The sequence below is a fragment of the Anabrus simplex genome, chromosome 6 (genome assembly GCF_040414725.1).
Source record: "Anabrus simplex isolate iqAnaSimp1 chromosome 6, ASM4041472v1, whole genome shotgun sequence".
NCBI classification, from domain to species: Eukaryota; Metazoa; Arthropoda; class Insecta; order Orthoptera; family Tettigoniidae; genus Anabrus; species Anabrus simplex.
In genome coordinates this window covers 255,998,239-256,015,029 of record NC_090270.1, presented here as the reverse complement: position 1 = coordinate 256,015,029, position 16,791 = coordinate 255,998,239, and the positions used below count along the sequence as shown (strand labels likewise).

The 16,791-nt window shown below is 37.8% G+C and overlaps 1 protein-coding gene across 1 annotated transcript in view; it reads right to left on the bottom strand.

Moving 5' to 3' along the window:
- The window catches only part of pcm (pacman), a 668,873-nt gene that overhangs the window by 451,349 nt on the left and 200,733 nt on the right, over positions 1-16,791 (bottom strand). The window contains exons 12-14 of the mRNA XM_067150369.2: positions 9,409-9,556; positions 9,211-9,322; positions 4,520-4,698 (exon numbers count right to left, since the gene is read on the bottom strand). Coding sequence (XP_067006470.2) covers positions 4,520-4,698; positions 9,211-9,322; positions 9,409-9,556 — 439 coding nt within the window. The remainder of the gene's footprint in view (positions 1-4,519; positions 4,699-9,210; positions 9,323-9,408; positions 9,557-16,791) is intronic.

Genomic DNA, 16,791 nt, shown 5'->3' with positions numbered 1-16,791 from the left:
GTTTTAAGATTTTTAAATATGTGCAGTTAGAAAGTAAGTTTTTTAAATATTACCGAAGAGACACAAATTGTAATTTAAATATCTTTCTACACACCACATCACTACAATCCCCCCTTGCTCCCCCCAAAACGTCAAGCACTTTACGAAATAGTCAGAGGTGCCAGCCTTTGAAGTGGATTTTCAGTAATCGCCCTCCGCCGCCGAGAAGAATTTCGAGTCAAGTCCAAAGCATGCTCCTTCCTTGTCGATAATGACACCCCCTTTGCCCTTCCCTCTAGCAATCTATTCGAAAGTATACCATATTACACAATAACATGTGCACACAACCTGTCAGTTCTGTGATAGCTTGTTTCTCACGCAGCAGCTGCTTTTCAGCGTAGTTTTTCTTGAAGCATCCTTCCCACTATGATGGTATTTTTGTCCTCTGAACCATAAGCGATTCCAGTGCTGATGTGCTTAATGTAGGACTTACTTCTTTCCAGGTACACTTAACACAGCAAATACGACATTACTGAAGGATTTATAGTGGAGAAGGGCAGCGCCTGAGCTCCTTCATTCACAATGAATTTTACAGCGCTTGTGGGTAGCAAAGGAAGTCACGATCGAATAAGTATTGTTGCCAACTCACAAGCATTGAAACGAGGACGATTTAGGAGAAAGGCTCAAAAGGATTGAAAATTTTTCCTTCATTTATTTTTACCGTTCAAAATTATTTTCTCGTGTGTGGCGTTATTAAAATAGAAACTCTTATTGAGTCATATACCTTGGACAATCTACGGTTATTGGACATTTATTTAAATTGTGTCTATTTTTGACACTTGTAATTCTTATTCTCTGCTAATGACCTTGGGTTCCCAGCCTAGTAACTGTGTTGAACTATTATATTACCACGTTCATATGAGGCTGGAGTTCGACTATATTTGAAGTATAAATTAAGAAAGACTTCGTATTTCGTGAACTTGGATTATATCTGCCCTAGCACCTTGGACGCTTGGCTACTAAGTACCTGCTCTGCCTATACGAGAAGAAATTAACTTTCCGTTGTACGGTTACTCTATGTGTGTAGTTTCTAAACGTGTAATTGCACTGTAGGCCAGCTACGGGGACTGCTACGCTATCTATCAGATTGAATGTAGTACTAATGAGTGTGATGTGACAGTTGCTCGCCAGGGCGCTTATCTAGTCTTCCGGGTGTCGCGCCTAGCGGCGAACTTGGTAGCGCTGTATTCTGCGCAGGAAGTCTTGGCAACAAGACGTTGGAACTATGGCGTGCCGGACTGTTGCTCAAACTATGTGTCCACAGACTGGGATAGGGTGATAACCCTGAAAAAACACCACATCTAGGATTTTGACTTTCTTTATCCTTTTAGTTTTGTAAACATGTAATTATGTAGGTAGTTTTATTTGTACTTGTGGAGTGATAAATGTTAGGTCAAACTACGAGGTGAGTTTATCTTGGCATAAGGCTTGCTTGTAAGTATTTTAATGTATCATTGCTATTAATATTATTTTACTGTGTGTGTGTAATATTTGAATTGGTGTGGAATATGAACATTGTGGACACCTAAGTTTTAGTGATGCCGTGTTTTGCTCCTAGTGTACGTGCTGTACATAACGGTGGGCCATCCTTGTGCTAAGATAACATTTTGAAAATTTTTATCGTGTCCTTGTTTTAAATTTGTCATTCTCTTCGCTCGGGCTTTACCTTTCCGTGTTTTTGCTTGTGATTTTCCTTGTAATGCCCGTATGCGTGTGCCGCCTTTCTTTAAACCGTGGCATTTTATCGTTTTCTTACGTGTTGTATTGTTGGCGTATATTAGTGTTTCTGCTTGTCTTCTTGTGCGAATTGTGTTGCTTGTCGCATGTTTTGGCTATCCTGTGCCCGTATTTTGACCTAACACTGCACCTACATTTCCCTCTATAATTTTCTTTAATCTTTTTTTTTTTTACATTATTATTATTATTATTATTATTATTATTATTAGTCACCTTTGGTAAGTTGAATTATGTTTAATTTTCTTGGTGAATACTTGAGTTGAGTCTGGTTTAGTTATATTCTTTCCCTTTGAGGGCTTTAAATTAAATACCACTCCATTGTTGGTGTAATATCGCATAAATGTTATCAGTTTCAACAATACAAGTAACGTTTAGTAGGTCGAGGGCTGGACACCCCTGGAGATAGGATGGTTCCTTATCTTATCTTTTCGTGTGGGTATTGTTGTTATTATCTCTTCGTGCCTGACAGTTATGTAACATTATTATTGTGAAGTGAATGTGCATTGTGTCTGCCGCGATGACTGTATCGTGTATTCTACTCCATAAATAATACGTCGTATTGATTTTTCTTCTGAATCTGTTGGTTCTATATTGTGTTCTGGGTTATGCTAAGTGATCTGTTCGTGCTATTTCCTGATGTTACTGTGGCTCATGTTTACGTTGTTTACCACGGTTTGGTGATTGAAAATTAATTGTAACTTGGTATATATATTTTTTTAAACCGCGCCGTGTGGGCCATTTACTTCTACCGGGTGCTGTCACAGTCCTCGATTTGCTAACCCCTTTCTCCCCTTTCGGGCTTATATGTTAAAGTTTCGTTTAATTTTAAAATACCTCCAACATGTACGTACCATGGTACTTATGTAGTTTTCCTGATGCATCAGTATATAGGTATATAAATATGGTTTTTTTTAAAGAAACAAATGATTTTATTTATTAAAAATGAATTTTCTTTCTACTTATATTATTCGTTGGTTTTCTGAATATTTATTTTACCCTAAATGTTGGGTGCTAATTGTAAGTTCAATACTTTTCTCAGTTTATTTAAATTTTATCCAAAGGTTTAAATTGTAGTGTAAAAAGATTTATTTATTATATTTTATTTTAAATTTTTGAATATTTCTGGTGTCATTTCTTGATGTGTTTGCTGAGCAATTTCCTGATCCCGTCCTCTCTCATTAAATGGGTAGGCTCCTGGTCCCTACATGCTTCCTCTTGTCCGTTTCCTTTGGTATGTTTCACTGTCTTATCTTATTTTTTGCTCTGCTGAAAATTTATTTGTAAGCGCTCATCCCTATGACCATCGTCATTTACTCATACTTATTAGGGGCGTTGCAGTACGTGATGATGCCTGCTTTTCCGTAATAATTTCCCCTTTGACCGTAATTCCGTAATCGTGAGGTGAAATCCGTAATTATTACGGACAATCCGTAATAGTTGGCACCTCTGAATAGTTATAAGTTCCCATGGGAAAGTAATATAAGATTTTATTGTACTTACTAATCAAATTGTTTCATCTAAGCTATTTAAAGACAGCTGAAGATGACCACTAAGTGGTCGAAACGTGTCCTGTATATGATGTTTATATAATTCTGCCAAAAGGCAAGAAATAAAGTATCGATTAGGTGGGGTTTTAAATTAATTTGTTGAATAATTTGTTGAAAGTCTCTGATAGCAAATGCGCACTTTTTAGCCCCAAAATAGACCATCCAGTATACTATATGTAGAACACTGTTCATCTCCTGAAGAACAATAGAAACAATTGGATAAACCAGAAGGTTCCAAAACTTTCACGTTCCCTGCTTTGAACCTGAAATAGGAGACAACAGTGGAGATACATTTAAGAGAGCCAAAATTAGTAGCCTGAGAAACGTGTATAACAATGAAAGAAACAATATTTTGAAGAAAGGATAAAAACTTAATAACTTTGAATCCTAGCAATCTAGAAAGGCAACAAGTGTCACTCGCCTTAAATTTTTTGACTAGGGCACCAAAGCCTCTTTGATTACACATGGCTATGCAGACAGTGCAGAATTTACACACAATAAGGAATTATTGTGTTTGTTTGTTTTTTTTCTTTTTGTTTTTTTCTTTTTTTCAGAAATAGTCTCATTTAAAAAAATAATAAATAATATTCTCCCTCATAATTTTTGGAAGTGTTGACGAGCATCACAGCTCCATTTATTGCAAAATAAACTTGTATAGTCAGCAAAATGCAATGCCTCATCTTGCCATAGCCAGCCAACTGACGTCAGCAGGAGTAGTGTGGAGTGGGAAAAAGACTCCCACCTCTAACAGACCACGCTGTACCTCACTCCATATGCGAGGTTTGGAACTGAATCCAGGCTTTTGGCACACAATCTAGTAATTAAAAATTATATACCACCACCCCTGCCACCTCACATTCAGATGGTGAAAAATTGCCCTACCAATGGAATACAAACCAGCTTACCAACGGTGTCAGAACATAGACTTGACACCGTAACAATCATGGCCACCAGGCAGGCAACTGAAATTATGATACTGCAGTACTAGAGCACCATAATACCAGATTTGTATCATCCTTTGTGTAGCTCGATGCATACAAATTCTTGAACAACTGCATGCACTTATCTGTTACTACATACTATGCTCTAAGTTTTTTTTCCATCATATCTTCTATCTACCTTGGTATTAAACAGTGATTTCTGGAATAGTATACCAGTAAATAAAAGTTAACAGTCAGAGGTAAACTGAAACTCACTGTATGAGGAATGTGCTTCAAAGTGGGGAATCCTGGGAAGTAGACATCCAGCTTGACTCCCGGACACAAACCCCGGACAAGTTTGCTGGGCTCTACGTAGATCTCCTCTCTTGTCACAGCCTTTGCAACAGCATGGTGACTCTGCAGGGACGGGAAGTACTCCGGACACTTATAGGGACCTGTTAAGATACAAAGCTTTAATATCACATACGGTAGGTCAAACGATCACTTGAACATTTAGTCTGCCAGGTGAATGTAATATTAGATAAATACAGTATAATGCCGTTATTCCGGCTCTGACCCCCCTCATGTGTGCTTCTACAATTGTAGAGGGCTAACCTTGGTTACCCTCTTCAATTGAAGATCCTCTGCATGGTGAGGGGGACTAGTAGCTCCTTTCTTGAGATGCCGAATGGAGCCCTGTTGGGTAACCATTCGGTATACAAGGAGGAGGAAGCTAAAGCACCACCCAACCCTAAGGAGTAACGCGACCTGTGCCAATGGGGTGCATGGCACATGGGAGATGTATCTGTACCCGTGCTTCGCTACGGAATTGTACATTGTATACAGTATTCTAAGTTAGGTAGTGTACACGTTGTGAGCAAGATTGTACTAAATTGCGAAGCACTTAACGTTACCCTTGAAACACCACGGGGAAGTCACCAAACGTCTTTTCTCATATGAAGACTAGGTTAGGGAATTTTCATTGTAAGGGTAGGCACCGTTGCCTACCATCAGTCACAATCAGGTTGGGGAGTTTTCATTTTAATGACAGACACTCACTCTTCACCTGCCTTTTACACAGCCTCAGAAAAACTGTCTTAGTAGTTTCCCCAACTAAAATGAACATATGTCATTACAATGACGTCAGTATGAATGGCGCGATTAAAAGCAATGCTTTTATATGAAATACTCGATCAAATGAAAACCACACATTTTCTCACTTTTAACGTACAGTACTAACGCTGCCGATCTAACAGCCCAAAGTTCCAGCGCTGGAATCACCAAGCCGCAGAGAGCCGTGATCCGTGATCACACTTCGTATTATCTTCGGCCGGGTTGGTGTGTCGAATAGTGGAGACTCCCAGAGCAAAAACTATGCCCTCTTACTAATCTGTTTAATAGGAGTACCTGATGAGTCGGAAAATCTCAGTTCACTATGCAAGCGGCGGAAAAATCTATCTGACTTGGAGACAATTTTTTCCTCCAAGCCAGAGGAAAAACCCCCATCTCACTACTAATTTGGAATAAAATGCATGTAGAATTTAATAAAAGTGAAGAGGAATAAGCTTTTCTTAAGAAACGGCACTTTTCAGGGTTGAATTTTGAGTTATTTTGTGAATTGTGGTGCTATAATTTGGATTAGCTCTAAATTGTAATCCTAGACCAGGTCATACTACTACTACTACTAAGATAGTGTTTGTCTTAAGTGTGCACACTGCTCATTCAAAACAGTGCGTCAGAGTAGGGATCGAATAGCTGGAAAACTATGAAGAACCAGTCTGTAACGTACCGGCAGTATCAGAAAATACATGAACCAGAGGAATGGCATGCTAGAGAAGAAAGTTTTCTAACTCCCTAGCTATTTTCCGCCAATATTCAGTCAGGCTGTTATACCCGTTACGCAGCACTAATCCCATCTATTTAAGTTGATCAGCAGCATAAGAGACAAAGAACTTCACAACAAACAATGGCCAGTGTAATGTTATTGTTGATCATTGTTAAGCACTTTCAATATTGTAGGCCTCCACATTTAGTTTTCTTCCGACTCTGAAATACCACTCTTATCATAGTCGGTACGGTAAAACTGAATAAAACATAAATGATCGGAAATTGTATTCTCTATAACTTTTGTTATTTAAAAATTAAATTTTAAGTGCCTTCCCCTAAACTACAATTTCATCCAGGGTGAATAAAATTGTTTATAACTTAGACTGTAGTTTCTTATTCCCCGACTCTATATACCGATTTTCATTAAATTCTGTTAACCCATTTTCTCGTGGCTCAGCGTTGATGTGGACTTGGCAAAAAAATACAAATTCATGAATATCTGTGTTATCAAAGCCGGTACGGTAAAAATGTATGACATAAATGATCGGAAATTTAATTATATATAACTTTCGTTATGTAGTATTTATCGATAGGACCACTAATAAAATAAATATTTGAGAATTAAATTTTAGGCCTTCCCCTAAACTACCATTTCACTCAGCGTGAATAAAATGACTTACAGCCTAGATTGTAGCGGCTCATCCCCCGACTTTACATACCAATTTTCACTAAATTCACTTCAGCCGTTTTCAAGTGATGCGTGCACATACATACATACATACATACATACAGACAGACAGGCAGACAGACAGACAGACAGACAGACAGACAGACAGACAGACAGACAGACAGACAGAAATTACAGAAAAGAAAAAAGTGCATTTCCTTGTTACTATGGATATGACCGATACAGAAATACCATTCTTTTCTAATTCTGAGCAATGAACAGACAAAACTCTTATTCTATATATATAGATGAAGCCATTTCATCTCTGCCTTCCCACTATACTTCAACATTTCAGGTCTAATTTCATCTATTCCTGCTGCTTTATGACAATGGAGTTTATTTACCATCCTTTCCACTTCCTCAAGCATAATTTCACCCACATCATTTTCCTCCTCCCCATGAGTTTGGCTGTTTGCAACACCACAAGGAAGATTTCCTTTTACTTTGAGAAGATGTTCAAAATATTCCCTCCACTTCTCCAGTGATTCCCTGGGATCTATTATGAGTTCACCTGAATTACTCAAAACACTGTTCATTTCCTGTTTTCCTCACTTTCTAAGATTCCTTATTACCATCCAGAAAGGTTTCCCTGCTGCTTGACCTAGCCTTTCCAGGTTATTACCAAAATCTTCCCACGACTTCTTTTTGGATTCAACAACTATTTGTTTCGCTCTGTTTTTTTCATCTACGTACAATCCCTGTCTGCCTCGGCCCTTGTTTGGAGCCACTTCTGATAAGCCTTCTTTTTACGTTTACAAGCTGCTCTCACTCCATCGTTCCACCAAGATGTTTGCCTTTTCCCATCTTTACACACAGTTGTTCCTACGCATTCCCTTGCTGTTTCTACTACAGCATCCCTGTATGCCACCCATTCACTTTCTATATCCTGAACCTGCTTACTGTCTATTGTTCGAAACTTCTCACTAATCATATTCATGTATTTCTGTCTAATTTCCTCATCCTGGAGATTTTCTACCCTTATTCATTTGCAGACAGAGTTCACTTTCTCTATCCTAGGCCTAGAGATACTTAGTTCAATACAGATCAGATAGTGGTCTGTATCATCGGAAAATCCCCGGAAAACCCGAATATTCCTAACAGATTTCCTGAATTCGAAGTCGGTTAAGATATAGTCTATTATGGATCTGGTACCCCTAGACTCCTATGTGTAGAGGGGAATAGCTTTATGCTTGAAAAACGTATTCGTAACTGCTAAGCCCATACTAGCACAGAAGTCCAGCAAACACTTCCCATTCCCATTAGCTTCCATATCTTCCCCACATTTACCAATCACCCTTTCGTATCCTTCAGTTCTATTTCCAACTCTCGCATTGAAATCGTCCTTGCTGTTGACCCTGACCACGGTGTCACTCAATGCTTCATAAAACTTGTCAGCTTCATCCTAATCTGCACTCTCACATGGTGAATACACTGAGATTATTCTCGTCCTAATTCCTCCACCTGCCAAATCTACCCACATTATTCATTCATTTACGTGCCTAACAGAAACTATGTTGGGTGCAATGGTATTCCAGATAAACAGCCCTACCCCGTACTCTGCCCTTCCCTTTCTTACACCCGTCGGGTACACTTTATAATCTCCTATCTCCTCCTCGTTATCTCCCCTTACCCGAATATCACTTACTCCTAGCACATCCAGATGCATCCTCTTTGCTGACTCAGCCAGTTCTACTTCCTTTCTTCCATAAGCCCCATTAAAATTGATACCTCCCCATCAAATTCCATTTCGTTCGCCAAGTTGTTTCCAAGGAGTCCTTTGCCTGTCAAATGGGAGTGGGACTCCATTATTCCCATAGGTCTGAGGCTTGCTTAAAATGTTCTGAGCTAGGTAAATTCATGAAGCAGGATGCTACCCTACTTACACATAGTCCAAATGAGGATCTCTCCTCTAACCGGTTACCAACCACCGGTGGATTGTATAGTCCTAGCCGCCTGAGCACAAGGATGGCCATTACTCAGAATATGTCGGAGATGCCCAGTCCCATTCCATAACAACTGGTATCCCAACTCTCAGGACCACTTACTAGGCCGCTCAGCCGTTGCCCATGGCACACGAACTAGGATGTGACTACAGTAACCCACACCATAAGCCATAGAGCTTTTTAAATTATCTTATCTTCCAAAAATTCAGGGTTGCCATATATGCAAGATCATCTTATATTCAGCCAGTATGGTACAACGAACCAAGAGTTCATTCTATCAGGTATAGAGAAGGCAAATAAAAGCAGAAAAGAGTAAGTAAGTAAGTAATAGCAGATAAGCTGTGTTAGACACAGAAAGAGGGCACTATTAAAAAAAATATTTCTCTTCTCTGTATATATGTATCACAGAATTTGCTTTCTGCCTTAGCTCTGTATACAAGTGGTTAAGTCGTATTGAAACAGTTACCCACCCAAGTCCTCTTCTGTGTATGAGAAGATCAACATTGGCCCGTGTTTGTTTCTTTCACGTTCGTCTTCAGAGAGCGTCTCATCTCCGTGACGCATAGCTTCTAATAGGAGTTTCTGTAAACATACCGTTCCAGTTCAAGAAACATCCTGCATATTTCTTTCTATAACACCATCATAATCAAGAACAAACAAGCACCCACCTCATCTATGAACGGGATGAGAACAACGGCTTCCCATTCCTGTTTCTTGCCATTGAGGTCAGTCCTGAACGTGGACGGATAGTATTTGATGATGGGTGAATCCTCATCTACCATGAGTGTCTGGTAAGGCTCTGGAAGTAACTTTTTGCTGTATTAACAAGAAAGATATGAATAAGAAAACTGACACTTAACACTTGTTTGAAAGTAATTTCCTTGGAAAAGGTTTATAACATGCACCCTGGATTATCCAAACTGGCTTTGGTGGATGCTAACCCTTCATTCAGACTAAAAGACAAAATTCTCTCACAACATTAAGTCCTGGAAAACTCTTATGCATAATTACATAAAGAACACAAAACTGCAGGAGTTCAGTTTGCAATACAACCTTGGATGGCCCATTCTTAACATCATAATTTTAGGACCTCAATAAAAATAAATTTGTTCCTCCATATATCATGCTTGCTGAATGAATGAATGAAAAATGAATGAATGAATGAATGAATAAATAAATAAATAAATAAATAAATAAATAAACAAATAAACAAACAAACAAACATAAACTATGCAATAACCAGCCAGCAGATTTCCATGGTTGATGCCTTCAATGAAAACTGGGAATTTATAAATCAGTTCAATATTTTTTTTTTTTTTTTAATCAAGTACTGGGTTGTATAGACTGAGTTAAACCCTCTTAATTTCCAATTCTACTTCAGGGTGGAGACTGAGACAATCAAGGGAGAGGGAGAATCACATGATAGCCTCACGGAGAATGCCAGGATGGAAATGCAAGTTCTTAGAGGGGTTGGAAGAGGTAATATTGTTTCCATGGCAAGAATAAAGTTGATACCACACTTAGTCATGTCATTCTGTATCTCAAAGTTATAGTTCCCTTCAAGACTAGCATTTACAAGATCAGACATTTCAAAATTTCAAATCTGCCCATCTAAACCAATTTTACTCGTGGACAGCTGTATGGGGCCTTCAAGTCTCCAAGATTTTTAACAGATCAATGAAACAAGTAAGCAAGGCCAAGTTCTATGTGCATAAAATTATAAGCTAAACTGACTGGGTGTAGATGGATCTAATTTCTGATATCATCAAAGAATTACTTCACATACTGTATTATATATTAATCATATTCCATCTATTGCTCTTTTGGATTTTAGAGCTACTGTCTCACTACTGAGTTTATCGTTTTTCCAGTCACTTCAACAAATTTTCCCTACTCTTCAACTTCCTCAATCTAACTTGTAATGCATTTCTGCATATAATACGTCTATTAATGTTCCTGTTCAAAGTACTTTGACCATTAAGATTCAACATTCTTCTTGGCCTTTTAAGTTTCAAGTGGTTGACAACTTATCCTGTCCTGTTATTCTTGGCTGTGATTTTTTTTCTTTTTTCTTATACTGGTCTCATTCTCGGTTCTCTTAATTCCCAGTTCATTTCCACTTTTCTCAGGTATCCATTCCTTTAACTACTGTATCATGATTATCCATCTCAACATTTTGTGCAATTCTCTCCAAATTCTGTTTATTCTAAGTGTGACCAATAACAACTTAATTCTCTGATGTCTCAACCACGCCTTACAATTCATTATACTATTTCCCTTCTTTGACATGTATCACTCCTTGCAATCTATTGTATTATTGAACAACTTATCTCTATATAGACAGATGGCAACTCTCGCTCTCGGATTAGTCATTCTTTATTTCTGCCTAGTCTTCTCCTTTTTATCTGCCCTCTTCTTTGTTCTTGTTGAGTTTTGAAGAAGGAAATGGCGACAAGTTTCTGACATGGCTTTTCTATCCTATAAAAGATACTTTAACCGTTTTAAATATGGTATTGTGAAACTCTCGGTTCTTGCGAGAGACTTCTTGTTCTTATTATCCATCAGGTAATTATTTTCCTTTACTTACTATTTTGCTATTTTTGGTTGTCTCAAGACTTGCCATGGTTGGCTTTTAGGTGCTTTCTGGGGTTACGTATTTGTTCTAATTTTATTTTATTGCAGAGTTGTTTCTCATTGATCTTATATTCTCGTATGTCTGCCAATTTTTATGTTTTGTTCGAAAACCAAGGACAGTGTAGATCCTGTTATGTTTTGTGCTCAGTTTGATTGGTTCGTGTATATGTATACAGTATGTGTGTGGAGACTTATTTTGTGTATGCATGGGCATTCTATATTTTGATGTTTTCCAGCTCGTCCACTCTGTACTATTCATGTCCACTCTTGGTGTATGGTATGTATGTGTACTGACATACCTGCCAACTTTTAGAAATCAATAATAGGAAGATTTTTTTTAATTCTTGGATTTCATCACATTTATTGCGCCACGGTTCAGATGAAACAAGGACAGGATAGAAGGCATACATATCTACAGTCACAGTGCAAATTGACCATTAAATTTAAATTTTGAAATATTACACTAAGAAAACATAAAAATGCTAACAAGAAAATGTAGGGCCTACCTAACAATTCTCATTTATGACACATACATACGAATAATAATAATAATAATAATAATAATAATAATAATAATAATAATATTTATATCACACCAACACACGCAACAAAATGTACAATAGTTTCCTTTATTAGACTGTAAATTGAATGGAAATTTAATTTTAAAGGTATCTCTGAACACTTGGAGATAACACTTGTTATGTGTTTTGACCATAACGTGAAGAGAAAATACCAGAAACTGTCACCGACACAACTCCCTGAAATACATGCAACTGATTAAAATTACGAAGTAAAAATGAACATCAATGCACAGAAATATGCAAAACTACCACATGCAAAACAGATTAATGTGTCTCGTACATTATTAACATACGACTTTGACAGGGGGAAAAGCACAGAACCGCAAGGAAAAACACGTGGCCTACAACTCCAACAAAAGTACGTGCAGAAACTATGCTAACAGTGCACGAACTACGCAATAACAAACTCATTATTTCATCTCGATTAACTGAGTCGTTAGCACGCACTAGCCTCTCTTGCCTGTAGGACAATTTTTGTCGCGAATTCCCAACTGTAAAGCACACATGATACACGAAGGAAATGGACGATACACTCGCGAAATAAAGTATCAAATAAATACCCTTAAAATGGGGTTGCATAAATTACACAAGCATATGAGAATTTATCCTTTATACTAGGGGAAGGTTATTGACCATACTAGAGGCTATATTGGTAAAAAATAGAAGTAAGAATCGATCGGCAAATAGGAAGACGAGTTAAAAAACGGAAAGTTTCCAGGTAAATCGGAAGTGTTGGCAGGTATGTACTGATAACGAGGGTTTTGACAGCGTGATATGTGTTGCTGGTGTGGTGCAAGTTTTCCCTATTGGCCTGGTTCTGTGTTTGTTTTACCAGATCAGATTCACAAGCAAATTGGTTGTTTTGCTTATACTTGTTGTGAACTATTACAGCATGCTTTACTGGCTTATCCCTCCACTCTATGTTTCTGTGTGTTGGTCTCCATGTGTGTTCATGTGAATGAGTTTGATATATGGATCACATTGCTTTTTGGGTGTCCAATTTCTGGTACCTTTTGTTATTTCATTCTTGTTTCTGGCTTCCCCAGCCATTCTCTCGTTTTATTTTTTGGCGTTGCAATCTTTTAACTTCATTTGTGTAATTTGAAGGTAACCATTGAAATTTCATATTTGTTGTTTTCTCCATGTATGTATTCTATGCATACTCCCTTGCCTCGCCCACCTACCCTCACCTTCTTATTTGATATGTTTTCCTTGTGCCTGAAGGATAATAGATTTTCTCTTTGGGAATTGTTGTCGCCATACAAAATAAAAGAGAGAGATAATGTTGTAAAAAGGTGGAAGACACTTTGATTCGAGGTCACTTCATTGACCCAATATAAAAGGGGAATACCCTAATACTCTGCTGTAATAACCTTTTTCTGCATGAGAGGCAACTTCCTAATTGGGTGGCATTTGTTTGTCATTCTAATAACATTGTAAAAAAAAAAAAAGGTGGTAAGAGAGAGAGCCTGACGTGGCTCAACCATATATATTCTGATGTACCTGTGTGTTATACGTAAGTATTGTACCCCTTTGTATTCTTTTCTTCTTTATTTTGAGGGTAAGGCAATTTTTATTATGTGCTTCCTTTTCATTTGAATAAACTCCCTTTTAATTATGATTATCCCTGTCTTAATATATGTGCATTGATTTTAGTGTTGCTTCCTATACTTGGTCTATTGGTATTGGAAGCCAAGTTCAGCTACTGACTGTTTCTTGTCAGTTTCAATCATGATCTACTTTTATCATCCCTCTGGGTCACTTTGCTACCTCCATTCATGTGGGGGGGGGGATTGAGTTCACGTAATCACTCCTACTCTTGGTATGAATAATAACAATAAGTTAATTTATTTATTTCACCACCTAATCAATACAATAAGTCTTAGTCTTAGTTGATTTACTTTGGCATGTTAACTAAAATGGTACATGTTTCGCCTTGTATTTAAGCATCATCAGCCATTATCTTAACCTTAAAATAGAATCAGGCACCTGATTTATATATACATGAAATAAAACAAATTTTTAAAAAACCTTGGAGAGACTTGAACTAAAATTGACATATGGTGGTAAAAGACTTGTAATGAAGTTGGTTTTAAAGATATTACAATGAGTGAGGAAATATACAATTGGTGAAAATAGTAGTGATATTGACATTAGAAAGCTTCTATTATAATTAAAATGAACAAAGCAACAGTCTGTTATGAACAAGTGATAAGATTGCTAAAAAATTATGTTGGCCGACCAGCGGTTACAACGAAAATGACGATAAAAATCGTATTTAATAAAAAATAATGTAGAATAAAATAATTATGAAAGATGGTCAAGTGACCAGCAATTATTTGTTTACAAGAGATAAGAGTCGAAAATCAATGGCATATGGTGATGTGGTTCACTTTGATCAAAAAATACGAAGTTGTAGTTGAAGGTTGAAGAACGATGTTTAAATTGGACCTTTATAGACCATCTCAATTTGATGCAATGCTACAATGTTGTTAAGAATGTGGATTGATTAACATTCTAGTCGAAACGAAGTGTGACAGTTGAATCTGTGAAAGGAAACCAGAAACGTGGTGTTAATTGAATGAAAAAATCGTAATGAAATGTTTAAGTGGAAATTGTGTACACTTACCATTAGACGATGGTGAGGGTAATTTGTTACGTTATTAACTGAACGTTATTGTCGACTGTCGGCTTCTTACTACGAGTGTTATAGCTGTAGGTTTGAGTTGGAGGTGGAACTGTTTGCGAAGGCGTGACTATGGGCTTCTTTGTAGTACTTGGAGGGGAGCTACTATTGGTGGGAGAGAAAGAGGGAAGTGTATTGCTGCGCGTATTGTAACGGTGAGATGCCATTGGAGGGAGCGATATTACAGTGGGTGTGGCTAAGGGTCTATTGGTTGCATTTGAATTAGAGGTACTGGCGGTGAGGGGAAGGGAGGGGGACTGTATTAGTTGTAGATGAGGTAGGAGGGCTTATTGATTTGAGGTTGAAAACTTTTAAGAATATATTGGTGAGGGGAATTGATTCTTGTAATAGACATAAAACCTGTTCGTACAAGGGGCTTTTTTTTAAATCAATAATGTTGTTTAAGTTCTTATCTTTGTCTACTGTCTAAATTAATTTTGAGGACATTTTTCATTGTTGCAATGAGAGATTCATAAGGAGTAGTGCAAATGGAATATCTGTCTGAAATTGTTTTAGGAATGGTTCCAAATCTCCAACAAGTAATAAAAATGACAGCTTGGCCTTAAGAATTATTTAATTTAATTTCCGGGTTGATCCGTGTTGTAGTTGTCTGCACATCACGTACAGTTTGCCGATGTTTCGAATAAATTGCAGTATTGTTTGTCAAGGCGACTGAAATACCCCTACTCGATCCGAGGTAATCAGTCTCCCAGGCAGAAATTTACACTACTACACTACTAGCGGTAGCCAAGCATTCCTACGAAACTAGGTACGGAATATCATTTGACAAGACCAATATCCTAGCAGCTATCCCTTGGAATCTGGAAAGGAAAATCCGCGAGGCTATCGAAATCAAAAAACATCCGAACAACATAAATTTAGAAGAAGGATATAAAATCAGTAATTCTTGGATGCCTATCAATCATAGTTTAAGACAAACAGACCACAACATAAACACACGGGCCGAAACCCCATTACATAACAGCGCGGGCAAGCCCCCACTACCTGGCTGTGACACATACCTTCCAGAATACTCGTGAGACAGACAGGGCTTATGTCAGCCAGAAAGGCTAGGATATAAAAGGCCAAGGTCAGGGCCACTCTAGTAGTGTAAATTTCACCGAGCTCGATAGCTGTAGTCGTTTAAGTGCGGCCAGTATCAAGTATTCGGGAGATAGTAGGTTCGAACCCCACTGCCGACAGCCCTGAAAATGGTTTTCCGTGGTTTCCCATTTTCACACCAGGCTGTACCTTAATTAAGGCCACGGCCGCTTCCTTCCCACTCCTAGTTCTTCCCTCTCCCATCGTCGCCATAAGACCTATCTGTGTCGGTGCGACGTAAAGCAACTAACAAAAAAAATTAGTGTCAATTTCTGCCTGGGAGACTGATTACCTCGGATCGTGTAGGGAGTCGCCTTAACAAAGAATACTGTAATGTATTTGAAACGTCGGCAAACTGTACGTGATGTGCAGACAACTACAACACGGAAATTAAATTAAATAATTGGCTTTAACTCTTTCCGGTCTAACTGCGAGCACAGCTCGCAGCGGCCGAAATTACGTTCAGGACACGCTGCGGGCATAGCCCGTAGTAAGGTTTGACAATTCGCTAAAAATCGAGAACGTACTATGCACGCATTCTGGTGGTTACATCGTGTTTCTTCATGTATTAGTTATGAGAGTATTTAAGCAGATGGCAGTATTATATGTCCAAGTCAGAGAATTTACAATATTTTTGAACTGCATGCATCAGTAGATGTTGTCACTCAGTGAGCTCTAAGACATGGTTTCTCGCGGCGAACATGTGCTTGACGAAAGTGATATTTCCGATATTTTATGATATATTATGAGTTTATGCGCAAATGAACATATTATTGACATATGAATTCGAAACAACTTCTTGCATTTCATTATGACTGATCGTTTTACGGCCTAGCGCATGTTCCCGCGTATTTCATATTTGCGTGAATACGTAAGATTGTCTACATATTCGTAAAGTTGTCCGTTTAGAAGACTTATTTTCTCTTTCTCAGAAGTATTTTGTGGTAAATGGAACAATAATTTTACATTTGAGTAAGTTTTAACAAAATTTATCAATTAAAATAAAATTTCGTAAGAGCTCCCATTTTCGTTATTGTAATTATTACAAT